The 21,332-nt window shown below is 40.2% G+C and overlaps 1 protein-coding gene across 7 annotated transcripts; it reads left to right on the top strand.

Annotated features, from left to right (window-relative positions):
* The first annotated feature begins 218 nt into the window (after window positions 1-218).
* Window positions 219-19,612, top strand: LOC118233722 (protein S100-G-like). Of its 7 annotated transcripts, none has more exons than XM_035429601.1 (3): window positions 219-304; window positions 1,034-1,203; window positions 1,531-1,822. In XM_035429601.1, exons 1-3 carry the CDS (start codon window positions 259-261, stop codon window positions 1,681-1,683), a joined length of 369 nt encoding a protein of 122 aa, XP_035285492.1. In that variant the 5' UTR covers window positions 219-258; the 3' UTR covers window positions 1,684-1,822. The 7 variants fall into 7 exon arrangements, 2 of the variants coding, with proteins under 2 accessions (XP_035285492.1, XP_035285493.1); XM_035429602.1 differs by lacking the exons at window positions 1,034-1,203; window positions 1,531-1,822 and adding exons at window positions 8,534-8,706; window positions 9,146-9,485 and having other exon boundaries at window positions 244-304; XR_004766551.1 differs by lacking the exons at window positions 219-304; window positions 1,034-1,203; window positions 1,531-1,822 and adding exons at window positions 7,750-7,815; window positions 8,534-8,706; window positions 9,146-9,485.
* Window positions 19,613-21,332: the final 1,720 nt, after the last annotated feature.

Below are 21,332 nucleotides of genomic sequence, written 5' to 3'. Positions count from 1 at the left end.
TAAGTGCAGTTCACACAATAAGCATAAGCTAGTGTTAAATCAAACTAGGAGGCAAGACAGCGAGCTACAACTTTCCAGGTAAAACAAATAAAAACAAATCAAAGATTTCCAAAATTCAGTGGAAAATTACAGAGTATCAACCACAGGATTGAAATTCACAGGTATGAATGTGTGAGTGGAAAAGTAGGAGGATATGGGGAGGTATGACTTGCAGGGAGTGTCAGGCTGAACTGTATATAATCTCAGCTTCACCTTTCCATGCTTACCCCACAGACTCACCTAAGGAACACTCTTCTCCAAACAGGTAGGAAAGCAAAGACCAGCAGCACCAATCCCTACGGCATCGTAGAGGGAGAGGACAGGGGAGAATTTGCAGCATATTCATTCTACTGTGTGTCCTATTGACACGTGTATTCACTTGATCAACTGCCGTTGTGTGTTAAGAGAGTTCACTGTTCTGGGACTACAGGACCATGTTCATTAAATGCATTATATGTTTAAAATGTGGTATAAAAAACTTTTACAATGCACTTTGCAATTTTAATTATGACCGAAATTAATTTTTCAATGTACAAAAGCAGTTGATTCGAATGAAGCGCTGTGATATTTGTTCTCTGTGAGAGACTGAACTGCTTGCTCTTGGTGAATGAAAACAAGGGTCTTTATGATATTTAGCTGTTTGCGGTCAGTGATATAAGTGTCTGTACTCTGTGAGTGATGTATGCATACCTTATCTGTGAGTAAAGAAATATTTATGTCTTCTGCAAAGTACTGTGTGCCGTCTGTGAGTGACATATGTGATGTCTGCCCTCGAGTGATAACTGCATTCTGTGAGTGATCGGATTGCATTGTTCTCTATGTGCGATTGATGCACCTGCTCTCTGCGAGTGATTGCCGTATGTCCCATCTGCGTGACTGACAAATTTACTCTCGGTGAGCGATTAACAGGTCTACTCCCCGTGAGTTCCGGAAATGCGTGTTCTTGAGTCAGCAACTAACGTTTCTGCACTCGGTGTCTGTGCTCTCTTGCCAGGTGTCCCAGTCTCTTTCAGTATGGCAAGTGACCTTAAACCCGGTGAGATGGCCTTGGGATCAATCGTGAGCATATTCCACAAGTACGCTTCAGGAGACGGGGATGCACAAACGCTCAGCAAATCAGAGTTCGATAAACTCGTCAAGGAGCAGTTCCCCAACTTAATTCCTGTAATTATTGCCTTGCTTCTCAACATCAGCCTGTGTGACTGCCTGAATTGGGATTTAAAATTTTTTTTTATTACGTTAACGTTATTGTTGTAAAAGATTGTCTGGCAAACTGATTAAGTGTAATGCACTGATTGAAGATGGAGGCTTCGTAAAGCCCAGTGGGTGGAGCTAGCATGTAGTTCAAGTCACTCACTGGCTTGGACCGACTGTAATGTTTTGATAAAAGTTTCTGATTGGTTAAAGCACACGATCAGCTCCACCTATTGTGTGGCTTTCAGGACTCCTCCATTGCCTGCCCACGTAAACGCTTTATTCTCCCTTTTGCAGGATAAATATGCGGCCCAACTGAAAGAAGCAGTGCACAAGATTGCCGGCGATACCATTGACTTCGACGAGTTCATGAATCTAATGTCCGTGCTTAGCTCAATGTCCCACGCCACGTTGCTGAAATCCGTAGCAGGGAAAAAGGCTGGAAAATAAAGCTTCTCTCTGATTGGCTGCCAATTTAAAGGACTGATGCTGTTCCAACAGGGGTGCCTGAACTCAAACCTGATTATAAATCTGACTGAAACACAAATCAATGTTGTTTCCCAATAAACATTTTACTGTTTAAAATCCCTTTCCGGTGCAGTTATTATTTTTTGTCATTGTTCATCCAAGTGTAAAGAGTGGTGTCATGGTCTGTGTAGTTTATAGCCTACACCTCCTTAATTTGCAATAAAAAGTTTATTAACTGCAATAGTGAAATGCAGTCTACTGGCCAGGGTATATGGGGGGGAAACACATACCACATAATGCACTGCATTCACACTCACTCTTTAGTTTTTTTTTTTCTTGGGGATGGGGGGTTTGGGGGGGTAGTGCACATAAACAAGGTGCGTTAGCCGTCCTGACCCCTCCCATTGCTAAAGGTAGGTCTATAATATGAGATCTACAGCATCATGTATCTTGAGGGGTGGAGGCACATGTGATTACTTCTTTCATTTACATTTAAGCCAAAAAAGCACTTAAATTCATTTAGAAAATATGTTTGGGAAATGGTTGCAATTTTAAGGTTGGCAGGGCTCTCTACTTGAAATACTGGGTTTGAATGTATGAAATGCCCCACAGCTTGCTAGGGATTTCTAATCACGTCAATGCATTTCTCACAAAAAAGGTTGTTTGTCGCCTTTCTTTAGGTCATTACAGTGGCGATAGAAGTGACAATAATTAAGTGGTACTGTGCTGATAGCCTTTATTGATCGCTGTACAAGGTTAATGTGAAGTAGGCTACAATTGGACAGCACTAACCCATAAAAATGTACTTTTAATGGCAGGCTACTTGCTCAATCGAACAGTAAATGTGAAAAACATTTGATTATAGTCAGCGGCACTGGAATTTAAGTCACACCCTCAATAAATGGCAAAAGTCCCAGTAGAAGATTGAATTAAATCTTTTAACGTTACATATTTTCTGAAACGTTATCGATTCCGCTTGGCCACCGTGAGTGTGAAGTTGCTATGTAAATTACGGAACATGCGCAGAACGCCTAGGCCAACTGTAGTCCGATTGAAGCGTATACATGCCGTAGTAAATCGACCCCGAACCGCGTTATCTAGGTATGTTAGTCTGAAAATTCATATTGGTACGATTTCAGTCGGACTACGATGTTTACATGATTTTTAAAGGTCCAGTTTTAGCTGGACTAAAACAATAAATCAACTTTCTCAAACATCATGTAAACCCACTGACTGACTGTTAGCTAGCTAGTTGTCAATGTCACACTGGGCAGAGAGATAGCAAGCCAATCAATATCAATGCATTGCCGAATTGTAATTCACGGAAGAGGGTTTGTTGTCAAAAGGGGCAATAATATCTCTCCATAATAACCACCCAGTGTGGCGTGCAACTGAGTACACACATGGCTTGCTTACATGTACAAAGAATAGATAATTGACATTACCACAACGCAGATGCAGGAAGACGCTACCAGCTTCTGCACTTTTTTTCTGCTTTTTGCACTTTATGTCACGGATTGTCGAGGGAATTGACCCAAATGCAGAGTTAAAAAAAACTCATGAACTCCAAAAGGGGAATACAGGCTTTAATGACAAAAACTTTAAAAAAAACAGAAAACAGAAAATCCAAAGAGAGAAGCTAAACGGGCAGGGCAGAAGCAGGTGAACAAAAACAGGCACGGGGAAACACACGCAAAAACTCAACCAACAAGGATCCAGCACCTGAGTCCAGGAGACGGGAACTTAAATAGACAGACACTGACGAGACACAGGAGGGCACCATGAACAATCAGGCCACGGAAGGGAAGGGGAAACGAGACAGCCAGAAAACAATGATTAGACAATTGAAAACAATCATACAATTAAACAGGGGGGAGCAGGACACAAAACAGAAGTGCCGCCATCTGGCGGCCCAACAAGGGAAACACAGACAGGAACACAAAACCATGACACTTTAACCACATGTGAATTGTTTCATTACAAATCTAATACAGAATGAAGAGCCAAAAAAAAAAAAAAAAACTAAAATAAAATAAATTATGGAGGGCACAATGCATTTTATTTGTATTGATTTTTGGCAACAGTATAGTAACTTCTGATTGCACACGTGTTAAATGGTTTGGTTTATTTGCATGTTAGTCAGGTAATAGGCACAGCACTCAAAGATAAAACTGCCACAGCCCACCCAGTATCCAATGGAATCAATTTGAAGTCAAAGCACCGCTGAGCCCTCTGGTCCACTTGGACAGAGTCACAGTACGTGTGCTGAAGCGCGCAGCATCTTCTCGCTGTGTGTGAAGGAACACTACTCTGAAGGAAGCACGACAGAGGCAGGGTCTAGCTGAAGTCCCAGCATTTTCTGCAAATGTTTGGTGCAAAACATCCGCACTAAAACTACAATCCCCTGTCCTAAATAAATAAAGTAAACAGGCAACCATTAAATGTTGCAATTGCTGTTTCATACAGAAAAAAGAACAAAAGTGAGGTGGCAAGAATATTAATGGTGGAAAGCTTTTCTTCTCTTCCCCAGCCTTTGACTGTTTTATATATTTTTTTAATCATTTGCTGTATGTGGTAAGGGGGGCGTGGTTTGTGCGTTGGCTGCAGAGAGAGAGTGGGCGGGGCGGCTCTCGGACTCTACGCCATAGCTGTTAGGGATTGCTAATCAGCACCGCTCTTTAAATGTTTATTTGTTTAACAATGTGCTGGTTACCTTGACAGTGAGCCTGGGTGCTTGAAAGGCGTTCTCGGAGACAGATGGGGTCTGGTGACAGAGGACGTGCTGCACGGAGGAAGTGCTGCATAAGGAAAAATCCTTGTTGTCGGAAAAGCTGGGTGTTCGGCTAAAAATAAAAAGATGTGCACCATACGAACTCGTCTCTCTCTTTATATCCGAGCGGTGGCACTCACCTTGCCACACTGTAATTAAGCAATTTTAAACTAAAATTAATTGAGAGTAAAGCAAACACACGGCTTACTTTATACTACATTAGCGGAGGTTCTTGCATCTTAACAATGCAAGAGAACATACAGTAAATATACCCACATGAGTACAAGTTCTGTTATGCTAATACAAACAAACAAAAAAATATAAAAACAAATGGTGAGTACACACAGATCACATTCAGGACAAGGTGGCCTATTTCTTATAAAGGTATTGCAGTGATTGTGGGAAAGAGCAGACAAACCTGAATACTCCACCAAGGCATGTGATGTTGCCAGCACACACCACATATTTTTAAACCGCCATTGCACAGGCATGACTCAGAAGCTGTTATCTGAAGTGCAGCTTTATAAATGGATTTAATCTCACTTAAGCTCAGGTCCTAGATATTTGCAGTCATCAGACCTGGGGTGAATGCCACCATCGACTGAGCTGCGGTTTCTTGTGCAACATCAGCAAGTATGGCTGTCTTCATCACTGAATCTCCATCTGGACATGCCTCAGCTCCCCCCTCTTTCAAAGTTACTGAGATCTCTTCTTCTGTGGTGGGAAAAATAATGAGTTGCTGGGCCTTTGCCCAGTATGCCTATACACAGCCTTTACCTGCTGGGATTTCATTAGCTGAATTTGCTTAATTAACTGAGGAAGCTCCTACTGTCAATATACTTAGTGTCCCTCATTTGATTCAATAATGAATAAGTATATGTTAAATTCATTCAACACTTAACACACCTAACATATTTGCCAAACCTAAGGCGTTAGCACTGATAGTTTTACCATTGAAAAGCACATTATAATAAGCTGCACCTTTATGGTTGCATCTAATTTGTCACTACATAAATTCATACAGAATGAAACCAGAAGGATTGTGTATGCTGTAATTATTCATTTGAATAATTATATGGTGAGCTCCCACACAGAAATGCTCCACCTGTAGCAGTCTGTATTCAGCTGTGCTATGGGCAAAAGTATTAGTATACCCCCATAACCTATGGATTACAGCTCTGGGAACAAATAGAGAATCCACATCAAATTTTCAGTTTCACAGTTTAGGAATATGTCTGTGTAAAAGCTAACTTTTGACATTATTTCATGAACTACTGGCCATATTTGCCTTTAATTCAAACAAACAAATATTATCATTCCAGAACATTTATTTGCAGAAACTAAACTAACTAACTAAACAAGCTTATGGGCATAAATAATTTAATAAAAAATAAAAGTCTATAAAAATGAATTCTTCCTTCAGGAAGGGTTCAACGATCAATAGTTGGTGGTGTAACCCTGATTCTTCAGGGTCTGTTAGTTTTTCCCGAATCTGAATTTACTTCAGTTTACAGGTGTGTTTTTGCAGCCGAACCTTCGTGCAAACTGGCCGATGAGATGAATAATTAGCTGTAGGGAATGTTTTTGGCAGTTGAGGAATTCTGGGCAGAGTGAGGTGACATAGGGAGGAGAAGCACTGACAAACCCGAAATACTGGGTGAGATTTGGTTCAAGGCCGATTATGTTCGATATGAGAACACCCTTTTCTACACTCTCTTCTGGAAGAAACAACTCAACTGAGATCATGGGGAAATAGATTGAAATGAACCCTTTGAAGAGTAGTTTTTTTGTTCAAAATTCAAAGTCAGTGTTCTAGAACTCCATTGCTTTCATATTTATTTTTTGCCAGCAGGATATTTATTTTACGACAATTGTAGCATTTTTATTCAACCACGCCTGTAGTCACTGAAGTATATCCTGTTACTGACCACAGATTTGACTTTCTAGTTTGAACATAAGACACATATGTTTCCTCTGAAGGGATTGTGCCTAACTATATAACTTTTTTACTAATCTAGAGTTTAATTAACATTTGACAATGCCATGATTTGAACACTCCAAAATCCTCTGCCTCTACTACATTACCTGCAAATGTATTACATGCATTGACATTGATGTATAATGAATGAAATAAAAATGCTGATATCAGTGCACATCTTAGTTTGAATACATTTCTACCTATATCCCCTTCTTATACTGACAGATCTCAACATAAAAAAATGGTGGTTCATTTTGTTAACTCTTTTAACCGTTTAAGGTGTAAGATCATAGATATGTAATTCAAATTTTCTTAACTGAACGTTCTATGCTGATGAAACAATCACTACTGGTAACTGAAAGCAATGTTACCATGCGTTCTAGAACCCTGACTTAGAAATTTGAAGAAAAAAAAAACATTCTAAAAAACCTACTCTTCAAAGGGTTGATGAATTTAAAAAACTTTGGAATCCCCCTTAGTCTCCTTGTGCTGAGACTCGATAGTCTAAGGCCCCTGAGTCCTTCCTTGTAATGTCAGAAGATACAACATAGAGGCTTTAATCCACATTGCAGTTCCATTGTACTATTGTCACTATTGTTCCTGTATTTTAAATACCTGTACAGTGCTTCCATCATTCTCTGGATTCTGTGACACTAATATACTCCCTCTGTTCACTGATTTCTTCAGGTAGCATTACTTGGTTTTTCTTCGTATTTATTGGTGCCGTCAATTACATAGCTTTTGCTTCCTCCATTCTTTTCCTTTAGTGTGTTGGACAGTGTTTTTCCTCAAAATTTTCCTGTGTTGCTAACTACTTACAAAGCATTGCATGGCTTTGGACGTTCATATTTGAAGGATTTGATTGAACCTTATGTTCCCTGTCGTACCCTGCGTTCAGCTACTGCTGAACTTTTAGTGGTTCCTCATTGCCGATTACATATTTTTACATGTGTTTAACAAATTTCATTAAGGACTGCATTTGATCTATGAAAAATAATATCTAAATGAAGGCTATAATTACATATAATTAGGTCATTGGTACAACTACAAAACACAGGTCCGATAAGGTACAATACTTATTATGTAATAGCTTTTCATAGCCATGTAGACATTAAGTGCAGTTCACACAGTAAGCATTGGCTAATGTTAAGTCAAACCAGGAGGCAAGACAGCGACCTACAACTTTCCAGGTAAAAAAAACAAAAACAAATCAAAGATTTCCAAAGCTCAGTGGAAAATTACAGAGTAGGAGGATATGGGGAGGTACGACTTGCAGGGAGTGTCAGGCTGAACTGTATATAATCTCAGCTTCTCATTCTCCTCCTTACCCCACAGACTCACCTAAGGAACATTCTCCTCCAAACAGGTAGGAAAGCAAAGACCAGCAGCACCAATCCCTACGGCATCGTAGAGGGAGAGGACAGGAGATCATTTGCAGCATATTCATTCTTTTGTGTGTCCTATTGACACGTGTATTCACTTGATCAACTGCCGTTGTGTGTTAAGAGAGTTCACTGTTCTGGGACTACAGGACCATTTCCATGAAATGCTTTATATGTTTAAAATATGGTACAAAAAACTTTTACAATGGACTTTGCAATTTTAATGATGACTGAAATAAATTTTTCAATGTACAAAAGCAGTTGATTTGAATGAAGCGCTGTGATATTTGTTCTCTGTGAGAGACTGAACTGCTTGCTCTTGGTGAATGAAAACGAGGGTCTTTATGATATCTAGCTGTTTGCGGTCAGCGATATAAGTGTCTGTACTCTGTGAGTGATGTATGCATGCTTTATCTGTGAGTAAGGAAATATGCCTTCTGCAAGCACTTGCTCTGCGTGCAGTCTGTGAGTGACATGATGGATTTCTGCCTGTGAGTGATAACTGCAGTCTGTGAGTGATCAGATTGTTTTGTTCTCCATGTATGATGAGTGCACCTGCTCTCTGTGAGTGATTGGGGTATTTCCTATCTGAGTTTACTCTCTGTGAGCGATTAACAGGTCTACCCCTGGTGAGTGATGGTCATGCTTGTTCTCGGTCAGTAACAGACATTTCTGCTCTCTGTGCTGGTGCTTTCTTTCCAGACTGCCCAGCATCTTTCAGTATGGAAGCTCCAGAGCTCACAGCCACTGAGACCAGCTTAATATTACTCGTTGGTGTTTTCAACCAGTATGCTTCAGGAGACAGTGATAAGAAAACTCTCAGCAAAGATGAGTTCGGGAAACTTGTCAAGGAAGAGTTCCCGCTCATTTTTCAGGTAATTGTTGCCTTACTTCTCAACATCAATGTGTCACTGCCCCAATTGGGATTTATTCATTTTTTTGTCAAAATATCGTTAGTCAAAGTTATTGCGGTGAAAAATCATCTGGAAAACGTTAATTTCCGACCTGAATAAGTGTACTGCATCGATTGGAGAGGGAGGCTTCGTAAAGCCCAGTGGGTGGAGCTAGCATGTAGTTGAAGTCACTCATTGGATTGGACCAATCGTAGTGTTTTGCAAGGGGCTCAGACTGGTTAAAGCACACGGTAAGCTCTACCAATTTGTGGGTTTTTGGTGTCGGCGACCACTTCACCAAGGAATTGTATAACCCCTGCTCACCTTTAACATGAGTGTGTTCATTGAGTATCTCCTCCTCTGCCATATCATATCAGTTGCATAGTGCCTCATATCCTCTTTTGAATTTCTCCCTTTACAGGCAAAAGATGCAGCTGATATTATGAAAAAGTTGGACAAAAACAAGGACAATTTAATCGACATCAATGAGTTTATGCACATGATATCGGACCTTGTTGGGAAATCCTACAAGATGATGTGTGACATGGAACCCAAAAAATGAGCCCCATCCAGCTCACAGTACCACAGCCTAACAAGCTTTGTACATCGATGGCAGATAAAATAAGGCTTATCTCTAACTGGCTGCCAATTCAGAGCATTGATGGTGTTAGGATAGAGGTGTCTGCATTGTAACGTCCATTATAAATTTGGCTGAAACACAAACCAATGTTGTTTCCTATTAAACATTTTACTGTTTAAAATCCCTGTCCTGTGCAGTTATTTCATCCAAGTGTAAGAGCAGCGTCCTGGTCCATATAGTTTATACACCTTCTTAATTCACAAGAAAAATGTACAGAACTGCAATAGTGAAATGCAGCCTACTAGCCAGGGTACCCATGGGGGACACACATACCTCACAATGCACTCACACTCACTCCTTGGTTTTTTTGGTGTGGGGGGGAGGGTATGCACATCAACAAGGTGCATTAGCATGAGGAACTGCTACTCAGCTGGGAAGGGGGAAACTCCAGAGCAGGCAGAGACAGACAGTTGGGTGACAGTAGGGTGCAAGTGCAGAAAAAGCGGCCTCTCCAGAGGTTGTGGGGTCGATTCCAGCCATTGGCATAGGAACCGGGTGGGACGTGTCAAGCTGATTTAGTAGACATGTCTAGTTTATCTGGACATAACAATGATATGAAATTTATGTTGACATGTATAGATATCTTTTCAATATTTGCTTGGGTTTGTCCTCTTGAGAACAAGAGTGGTGCGAAAGTGGCTCGGGCCTTTGAAGACATTCTCTCACAAGGACATGTACCTAAAAAACTACAAACTGACAAGGGTAAATAATTTTTCAACAAGGGGTTCCAAAAGCTGATGAAGGAATACAACATAACACATTTTGCCACAGGTAATGATGTGAAAGCTTCTGTGGTGGAAAGGTTTAATAGAACCTTGAAAACGAGAATGTGGCGTTACTTCACAGCGCACAACACTAGACGGTACATAGACACTGTAAAAGATTTGGTCTGGTCATACAATAACAGCAACCACAGTACAATTAAAATGAAGCCTGTTGACGTAAATGAAACTAATAATTTTAAAGTGTTCAAAAATATGTACAGTCTGTTTCTAAAAAGACCTAAAAAGCTAAAGTTTAAGTTTGAGGAGGGTGACTCTGTCAGAGTTTCCAAAGTGCGTGGAAAGTTTGCGAAAGGCTATGAACAGACATATACAGATGAATATTTCACAGCTGCTGAAAGGGTCCACAGAACCCCGCCAGTATATAGGTTGAAGGATTATGACGGCGAAAACATCGAAGGCACATTTTATGAGGAGGAATTACAGAAGGTTATTGTGGGGAAAAGACAAAATGTTTAAGGTTGAAAAGATAGTAGCGGAGAAGAAGCAGAAGGGTAAAAAGCTGGTTTTAGTCAAATGGGTCGGCTGGCCTGAAAAGTTCAACAGTTGGATACCGGCAAGCCATGTGGCTGATATCTAGTCCATAAATGAGTCGAGAAGCTTACATGGCACTACAAGCGCATTAGGTAACCATGGAGGATACAGTTACTCTCCCGAGTAATGTATCTATGAACATTTACCCCGATAACAAAATTTCAAGCTATACAACCAAGTTTGCCAGACCGATTGAACTGCGTAGGGAGTGGGAGGTTGGCTTAGCCGAAATCCAGTACCCGCACACTTGGAGTTCAATAACACGTGATGACTGTACTTTTTATACATACAACAATATTTTAAAAATCAGAAGCGTTCATACGATTAATACCGGGTATTACAAGACTGTATCTAGTCTACTGGATGAAATTAACCACAATGCTGAACCCATGCTGGAAGGACTTGAAGTTACAGTCATATAAAAAACAAAATTTACATCGTATGCGAACCACACATCATAATAGTGTCTGTAGGAAAACTGGCTAGGATGCTCAGTCTTGAACCAGGAGTCGACTTGACAACTGTGAAACCGGTGGCGCCACACCCTGCCGATATCAGAGCCGGCTTCTACACAATGTACGTCTACACGGACGTTATCGACTACCAATGTGTAGGTGACAGCTTTGTACCCCTGCTATGAGATGTACATATATCTGGGGCAAACAACGACATCGTCACAATCTCGTATGAGAAGCCACACTACGTACCTGTGGTGAGTCAGTCTAGCAGTACTTACCCCTACCGGGCTGTTATAGAATGTCTAATGAATTATGGACATGAGACACTGTCTAACCAGTTCACAGCCGGACTCTTATAAAGATACCGGCGGACATATGTACGAAACCGACCCGACCCCACCGGGGAGAACGAGGGTCTGAAAAACAGAGCCCTATATACAGCTGAGAGCAAAACTTTTTAAATGCTCGGACACATACACGCGGACATGTTTTTACAGGAGAAGTTGCTGATAAATGGTATCGATATGAAAATTAAAATGGTTCGTGGTAAGGACGAGTTCTGTATAATGACCGCTGACGCCAATCAATAGGTCTACAAGCTTAAAATGGTGGCGGCATCACTATTTGTAAAAAAAAAAAAAGGTCAGCGTCTCACCCGCTGTGAAGCTCGGATATGCGCAGGCGCTATTGTCCACTAATATGAAATGTCCTATCGATCGGGTCAGCATGAAGACTTTCTCATTAGCCGCAGGTAGTCGAGTTTGTAATCAGGAGAATATGTTTTGGGGGCAGCTACCAAAAACGGCCATTATAGGATTGGTTGATAACGATGCCTTTACAGGGGATTACCGCAAGAACCCGTTTAATTTCCAACACTATAATGCAGAGTTTGTGGCAATGTATGTCGGTGGTCAGCAGTTTCCGGCCAAGCCGTTTCAACCTCATTATCGTAACAGTTGCGCTATTCGAGAGTTTTATAGCCTGATCCTCGCTACCGGTAGACATTTGAAGGACCAGCCCTTGTTAATACACGCTTTATGCTTTCAATCTGACCCCCGATGAAGAAGGCTGCAGTCAGCATCTATCCCTGATCAAGACGGGGAACATGCGACTGGAGATGAGATTCAGAAACGCGCTACCCAGAACTGTAAATTTGGTTGTTTACGCGTGTTTTGACAATATCATTGAAGTGAACCAGAGGAGGAACGTGCTGTATGACTATTATTAATCATGAACACCAGAGAATTAGCAGCCGTTTTGAGTAACAACCCACATACAGGAAAATACTTTAAAGGGGTGTTGGCCTGCGACGAGCTACCGGATAATAACCTGCATAATTTCCCCGCTTTGTACATTGTGAATACGCACCCCCGAAATAAACCTGGAGAACACTGGCTAGCTCTGTATATGTGTGCGGATAAAACGGGTGAATTCTTTGACTCCTACGGAAACCCTCCAGACTATGATTATTTCCCAGACAGTATCAGTAAATTTCTGTAAAAGAACTGCGATCGGATTGTTTACAACACGGTGCAAGTGCAAGACACACTCAGCGCTACGTGTGGACAACATTGCGTCTTTTATTTACATCACCGGGCCAAAGGGAACCCCTTTTAGCCGAATTATATCACGATAATTTAAAAATGAATGATGCAATGGTTTCAAAATATGTTGATAAAATATACCTGGATAAATGTGTGAAAAATATGCTATCATGTATACAGACTGTTAACTCTTTTAAAACCTTTAAAAATGTCATGCTTGTAAGTAAAGAGACACAAGTTCGAAAGTAAAATGTAATTTTAATGTAATTTTATTAAAACATTAAACCAAAATTACATTTTTGTCAGCGTATCATTTATACTAGACATGTTAAAAATCTAACCATGTTGAACGGTCTAAAACTGGAGTTGAAAAAGCAGGCTCTGGGATTTCATAGTCTTCTCGAGTTTTCAACGGTGTCCGGATTGCTATTGGTAGTTTCTTTGTGCGCGCTTATCGTGCGACGTACACCGTGATTAGGTATGACAGAAAGAGGCATATTAATCGTGGCTATGGCTTCAATAAATGTTTTCCACCCCAGGGGTCGTCTATCATCAGCAACCTTGTGAGGCGCTGTAATGTTCTTTATTAGATCCAACATATGCGAGCCGGTTACAGCTTTACCCTTGAAAACAAACTCTCCTTTGTCGTTCCATGTTGCAACATTTCCGGATTTAGACATTTTGTCTAAGAAGTAGGTGGCATTTTTTTTGCTTCTAGATGGAACACTTCATATAATATCTTGAACCAGTTGGGCATCTTCAGTATCGGTCACACCGCTAGAGGGCGCTTCAGCATCTTTGGCCTCTGATTCTGAATCCCCAGCAGTGGGGAATGATAGTTTTAATTGATTTGTTTCTTTTTCACCTTGCTTGACAAGAGCTATGAATCTTTGTAAATCAGCCGTGTACAGCTTTGCCTTCTCATGAGGTCCTACATCAGTCCTTGATAACAGTGTAACGTCCAAAGCACTGGTTTAAAACTTAGTTACTTACATATTCTCACATATTGCCTGTTTTACTGGTACAGAATTTTAAAAAGTTCAAGTTGCACCAGCACTTTGCCCCACAAGGAGTGTAGTTACACCAAGCATTCTGAACATTAAAATTATTTTTAATTTTATTTTTAATTATTTTATTTATTTTTTATTTTTTTCTATTTTTTATCCTCACCATTTGGCAACCACAACCCCCCTTTCCTCATCCCCTTATCCCTCACCAACCAAACCATATCAGAAGTCGAAAGTTCAAACTGATCAATCAAATCTTGACAATATGGGCACCATAAAAAACGGACCATATCAGAGGTCAAAAGGTCAAGGGGACAGGGCATCAATCAATCATTTTGACAGGAGGTACATCATATATTCTTCTGTTGTGATTTACAGCAATGTGTAATTTAGACATTTTGGGTAGATTTGGAGACGCTGGGTACACTGCTGAGTTTTTGCTTCATAGATCTTTAGTAGTTCTGCATATCCACCCTTAGATTTTATGAACTTGTGGTCAAGAAGTTTTTGATCCAGGACATGTATACTTTAACCTGCTGTGTATATGCAATCTCTCAGTATTTCACTGCGAACTAAAAAATAGCAAATTCATTTTAGATTTTTGCCTAAACAATTGCATTTGTGGCACTTTATATTCATAATTTTGGAAGAAATAAAGTAATCTAAGCTAGTATTGTAAATGGTACAAATGTCCTGCTTCATTTAAGCCATTTTTCAAATCTCTGTGGTGTTCACATCTAGAGTTATAAAGCTTTAAATAGAGTACAACCTGAATGGGCACGGATTGGCCAGATTTGGCATCATATTGTGGTGATTGCGGGAAAGAGCAGACAAACCTGAACACTCCTCCAAGGCATGTGATGTTGCCAGCACACACCACATATTTTTAAACCGCCACTGCACAGGCATGACTCAGAAGCTGTTTCCTGAAGTGCAGCTTTATAAGTAGATTTAATCTCACTTAAGCTCAGGCCCTAGATATTTGCAGTCATCAGACCTGGGGTGAACTCGCCCGTTTTTCCCCAAACCCGATGCATGGGCGTCACGTTTGGGGAGTGTGTGCCTTCAACCGCAGGTTCAACCAAGTCGATGACTTCTTCCCCTCAGACCTCCATGCCACCGTCGACTGAGCTGCGGTTTCTTGTGCAACATCAGCAAGTATGGCTGTCTTCATCACTGAATCTCCATCTGGACATGCCTCAGCTCCCCCCTCTTTCAAAGTTACTGAGATCTCTTCTTCTGTGGTGGGAAAAATAATGAGTTGCTGGGCCTTTGCCCAGTATGCCTATACACAGCCTTTACCTGCTGGGATTTCATTAGCTGAATTTGCTTAATTAACTGAGGAAGCACCTACTGTCAATATACTTAGTGTCCCTCATTTGATTCAATAATGAATAAGTATACGTTAAATTCATTCAACACTTAACACACCTAACATATTTGCCAAACCTAAGGCGTTAACACTGATACTTTTACCATTGAAAAGCACATTATAATAAGCTGCACCTTTATGGTTGCATCTAATTTGCCACTACATAAATTCATACAGAATGAAACCAGAAGGATTGTGTATGCTGTAATTATTAATTTTAATAATTATATGGTGAGCTCCCACACAGAAATGCTCCACCTGTAGCAGTCTGTATTCAGCTGTGCTATGGGCAAAAGTATTAGTATACCCCCATAACCTATGGATTACAGCTCTGGGAACAAATAGAGAATCCACATCAAATTTTCAGTTTCACAGTTTAGGAATATGTCTGTGTAAAAGCTAACTTTTGACATTATTTCGTGAACTACTGGCCATATTTGCCTTTAATTCAAACAAACAAATATTATCATTCCAGAACATTTATTTGCAGAAAATCACAACTTGTCAAAATACTAAAAAAGGAAAAAAAAAGGCGTTGTTACACATCGAATAATGAAAACTAAACAAGCTTATGGGCATAAATAATTTAATAAAAATAAAAGTCTATAAAAATTAATTCTTCCTTCAGGAAGGGTTCAACAATCAATAGTTGGTGGTATAACCCTGATTCTTCAGGGTCTGTTAGTTTTTCCCGAATCTGAATTTACTTCAGTTTACAGGTGTGTTTTTGCAGCCGAACCTTCGTGCAAATGGACTGTTGAGATGGATAATTAGCTGTAGGGAATGTTTTTGGCAGTTGAGGAATTCTGGGCAGAGTGAGGTGACATAGGGAGGAGAAGCACTGACAAACCCGAAATACTGGGTGAGATTTGGTTCAAGGCGGATTATGTTTGATATGAGAACACCCTTTTCTAAATTCTCTTCTGAAATAAACAACTCAACTGAGATCATGGGGAAATAGATTGAAATGAACCCTTTGAAGAGTAGTTTTTTTGTTCAAAATTCAAAGTCAGTGTTCTAGAACTCCATTGCTTTCATATTTATTTTTTGCCAGCAGGATATTTATTTTACGACAATTGTATCATTTTTATTCAACCACGCCTGTAGTCACTGAAGTATATCCTGTTACTGACCACAGATTTGACTTTCTAGTTTGAACATAAGACACATATGTTTCCTCTGAAGGGATTGTGCCTAACTATATAACTTTTTTACTAATCTAGAATTTAATTAACATTTGACAATGCCATGATTTGAACACTCCAAAATCCTCTGCCTCTACTACATTACCTGCAAATGTATTACATGCATTGACATTGATGTATAATGAATGAAATAAAAATGCTGATATCAGTACACATCTTAGTTTGAATACATTTCTACTTATATCCCCTTCTTATACTGACAGATCTCAACATTAAAAAAATGGTGGTTCATTTTGTTAACTCTTTTAACCGTTTAAGGTGTAAGATCATAGATATGTAATTCGAATTTTCTTAACTGAACGTTCTATGCTGATGAAACAATCACTACTGGTAACTGAAAGCAATGTTACCATGCGTTCTAGAACCCTGACTTAGAATTTTGAAGAAAAAAAAACATTCTAAAAAAAATCAAAGGGTTAATGAATTTAAAAAACTTAAATGGAATCCCCCTTAGTCTCCTTGTGCTGAGACTCGATAGTCTAAGGCCCCTGAGTCCTTCCTTGTAATGTCAGAAGATACAACATAGAGGCTTTAATGCACATTGCAGTTCCATTGTACTATTGTCACTATTGTTCCTGTATTTTAAATACCTGTACAGTGCTTCCATCATTCTCTGGATTCTGTGACACTAATATACTCCCTCTGTTCACTGATTTCTTCAGGTAGCATTACTTGGTTTTTCTTCGTATTTATTGGTGCCGTCAATTACATAGCTTTTGCTTCCTCCATTTTTTTCCTTTAGTGTGTTGGACAGTGTTTTTCCTCAAAATTTTCTGTGTTGCTAACTACTTACAAAGCATTGCCTGGCTTTGGACCTTCATATTTGAAGGATTTGATTGAACCTTATGTTCCCTGTCGCACCCTGCGTTCAGCTACTGCTGAACTTTTAGTGGTTCCTCGTTGCCGATTAAAAACAGTTGGGGGAAGAGCTTTTAGCTGCGCTGCACTGTGCCTCTGGAATTCAATCCCAAGCCATGTCAGAGGTGCAGCTACAATTGGTTCTTTTAAATCGTATCTTAAAACTTACTTGTTCTCATGTGCCTATTCCTCTTAGTTTTGACTTGTTAGGTTATTTATTTATTTATTTATTTCTATTTTTATTGTAAAGCGCCCTGGGATGTATGCATGAAGAGTGCTATATAAGAGCTTATTGTATTGCATTGTATTGTATTGAATTTATTGTTTTTTTTTTTTGGTACATATTTTTACATGTGTTTAACAAATTTCATTAAGGACTGCATTTGATCTATGAAAAATAACATCTAAATGAAGGCTATAATTACATATAATTAGGTCATTGGTACAACTACAAAACACAGGTCCGATAAGGTACAATACTTATTATGTAATAGCTTTTCATAGCCATGTAGACATTAAGTGCAGTTCACACAGTAAGCATTGGCTAATGTTAAGTCAAACCAGGAGGCAAGACAGCGAACTACAACTTTCCAGGTAAAAAAAACAAAAACAAATCAAAGAATTCCAAAGCTCAGTGGAAAATTACAGAGTATCAACCACAGGATTGAAATTCACAGGTATAAATGTGTGAGTGGAAAAGTAGGAGGATATGGGGAGGTACGACTTGCAGGGAGTGTCAGGCTGAACTGTATATAATCTCAGCTTCTCCTTCTCCTCCTTACCCCACAGACTCACCTAAGAAACATTCTCCTCCAAACAGGTAGGAAAGCAAAGACCAGCAGCACCAATCCCTACGGCATCGTAGAAGGAGAGGACAGGAGATCATTTGCAGCATATTCATTCTTTTGTGTGTCCTATTGACACGTGTATTCACTTGATCAACTGCCGTTGTGTGTTAAGAGAGTTCACTGTTCTGGGACTACAGGACCATTTCCATGAAATGCTTTATATGTTTAAAATATGGTACAAAAAACTTTTGCAATGCACTTTGCAATTTTAATGATGACTGAAATAAATTTTTCAATGTACAAAAGCAGTTGATTTGAATGAAGCGCTGTGATATTTGTTCTCTGTGAGAGACTGAACTGCTTGCTCTTGGTGAATGAAAACGAGGGTCTTTATGATATCTAGCTGTTTGCGGTCAGCGATATAAGTGTCTGTACTCTGTGAGTGATGTATGCATGCTTTATCTGTGAGTAAGGAAATATGCCTTCTGCAAGCACTTGATCTGCGTGCAGTCTGTGAGTGACATGATGGATTTCTGCCTGTGAGTGATAACTGCAGTCTGTGAGTGATCAGATTGTTTTGTTCTCCATGTATGATGAGTGCACCTGCTCTCTGTGAGTGATTGGGGTATTTCCTATCTGAGTTTACTCTCTGTGAGCGATTAACAGGTCTACCCCTGGTGAGTGATGGTCATGCTTGTTCTCGGTCAGTAACAGACATTTATCGTTCTCTGTGCCAGTGCTCTCTTTCCAGACTGCCCAGTATCTTTCAGTATGGAACCTCCACAGCTCACAGCCACTGAGACCAGCTTAATATTACTCGTTGGTGTTTTCAACCAGTATGCTTCAGGAGACAGTGATAAGAAAACTCTCAGCAAAGATGAGTTCGGGAAACTTGTCAAAGAAGAGTTCCCGCTCATTTTTCAGGTAATTGTTGCCTTACTTCTCAACATCAATGTGTCACTGCCCCAATTGGGATTTATTCATTTTTTTGTCAAAATATCGTTAGTCAAAGTTATTGTGGTGAAAAATCATCTGGAAAACGTTAATTTCGGTCCTGAATAAGTGTACTGCATCGATTGGAGAGGGAGGCTTCATAAAGCCCAGTGGGTGGAGCTAGCATGTAGTTGAAGTCACTCATTGGATTGGACCAATCGTAGTGTTTTGCAAGGGGATCAGACTGGTTAAAGCACACGGTAAGCTCTACCGATTTGTGGGTTTTTGGTGTCGGCGACCACTTCACTAAGGAATTGTATAACCCCTGCTCACCTTTAACATGAGTGTGTTCATTGAGTATCTCCTCCTCTGCCATATCATATCAGTTGCATAGTGCCAACTCATATCCTCTTTTGAATTTCTCCCTTTGCAGGGAAAAGATGCAGCTGATATTATGAAAAGGTTGGACAAAAACAAGGACAATTTAATCGACATCAATGAGTTTATGCACATGATATCGGACCTTGTTGGGAAATCCTACAAGATGATGTGTGACCTGGAACCCAAAAAATGAGCCCCATCCAGCTCACAGTACCACAGCCTAACAAGCTTTGTACATCGATGGCAGATAAAATAAAGCTTATCTCTAATTGGCTGCAGAGCATTGATGGTGTTAGGATAGAGGTGTCTGCATTGTAACGTCCATTATAAATTTGGCTGAAACACAAACCAATGTTGTTTCCTATTAAACATTTTACTGTTTAAAATCCCTGTCCTGTGCAGTTATTATTTCATCCAAGTGTAAGAGCAGCGTCCTGGTCCATATAGTTTATACACCTTCTTAATTCACAAGACAAATGTACAGAACTGCAATAGTGAAATGCAATCTACTGGCCAGGGTACCCATGGGGGACACATACCTCACAATGCACTCGCACTCACTCCTTTGTTTTTTTGGTGTGGGGGGGAGGGTATGCACATCAACAAGGTGCATTAGCATGAGGAACTGCTACTCAGCTGGGAAGGGGGAAACTCCAGAGCAGGCAGGGACAGACAGTTGGGTGACAGTAGGGTGCAAGTGCAGAAAACGGCAGCCTCTCCAAAGGTTGTGGGGTCGATTCCAACCCTCACAGGAATTGGTCCTGGCCCTTGACCCTGCGAGTGGGAGGGCTGATGAAGCACTGGACACCCAGAGGGACACATCCTCCCACATAAGTTGCACATCTTGCATAGAAAAATGCCTTTTCGTCACTTACTTACATTTCGTCCCCTAATTGGCTAAACCAATTACTTAAAGGACTTGAACATAGAGCCATACAATTTTCCCTAAAGTAAAAATAAAGCCTTTTTATTGATGTCCCCATTATGAACTCTCACACTGCTTCTTTAGCAGACAGAGTTTAGTTATAGGTCTCTCCAATGTGGTAGATCTGGTTTTCACACTAACACTTCACACAGTACTGGCGCCAGGCAATTGCAAGGGGCGGAGTCATCCACTTTCAGTGCGGCATCTCCAGATATGACGTTTTTTTTGAGTCTTTCCAATTTCTGGCATTCTTGCAATGATAGTAAGTATTCTCGAGTCCCCCTGGTCTAGAACAGACTGGCGATATACTGGACTTGTTTCCAACGTTGGTGCGCATACTGTCAGTTTTTCGTAAAAACATTGGGTGGAATGTTATGCAATGCTGCCTCAAGTTCTTGGGGGTCATCTGATGTCATGGTCATGCGTTGGTTGTTGATGATGACTTCAGCTTCACACATGACAGGCTGTAGGCCTTCATCGTCCAAGATTTGTTGCTTGAGCACTGAACTACGGTGCAGATCTGCCTTTCCCATGCACCACCATGGTGAGAAGCAGCAGGTGGGCTGAAAATTTGCGTCACAGTATCTTGTATTTCAGCCTGGTTCAGGTTCTTGATTCCTTCACCTAGTTCTCTTTCGGTTCAGACAAAGTTTGTGCCGTTGTCAGAATGCATGACTGTGGCATCATTATAAAAAAATCTATCCACATTGAAGACATTATTACACATTTTATCACAGGAAAAACTCACCGTGAACTTAATGTTAATTGGTTAGGGTTAGGGTTCAGGTTAGGGTTAGGGTTAGGGTTACAAATGTTCCTATTTAAATGTAAAAACGTTACAGCTGCCATCGTCCTGAGGGACTTATAATTTTACAGCCTTTTCAGAAGCGCAAGGGCACCAAAAGAAAACCACCACTCCCTATTTTATTCAAAATAACCCCAGAGGGGATTTTGTATTGGTAGAAATGAAATGTTATTCAAATTGTAGCCAATCCCTGTCTTGACATCATCCTGATTGTTCAATTCCAATTCGTCCAAGTCATGTCAGGAAAGAGGGCCTATAAAATGTTTTCTGACATGTCTGGACAGCTAAACATAGATTGAATAACGATATGTTTACATGTATTTCCTCACCAAGATCTTGTCTACAGTGTGTTATAAATCATCTGAGTTTTAGAAAC

The sequence above is a fragment of the Anguilla anguilla genome, chromosome 8 (genome assembly GCF_013347855.1).
Source record: "Anguilla anguilla isolate fAngAng1 chromosome 8, fAngAng1.pri, whole genome shotgun sequence".
Classification (NCBI taxonomy): Eukaryota; Metazoa; Chordata; class Actinopteri; order Anguilliformes; family Anguillidae; genus Anguilla; species Anguilla anguilla.
Note: the sequence above shows the minus strand (reverse complement) of the source record. Positions and strands in the feature narration are given on the sequence as shown.

Coding starts and splice junctions, on each gene's coding strand:
- LOC118233722 (XM_035429601.1), top strand. CDS start 259: ATGCTTACCCCACAGACTCACCTAAGGAACACTCTTCTCCAAACAG. Junction 305..1,033: donor GAACACTCTTCTCCAAACAG/GTAGGAAAGCAA, acceptor CTCTCTTGCCAG/GTGTCCCAGTCTCTTTCAGT. Junction 1,204..1,530: donor AGTTCCCCAACTTAATTCCT/GTAATTATTGCC, acceptor TCCCTTTTGCAG/GATAAATATGCGGCCCAACT.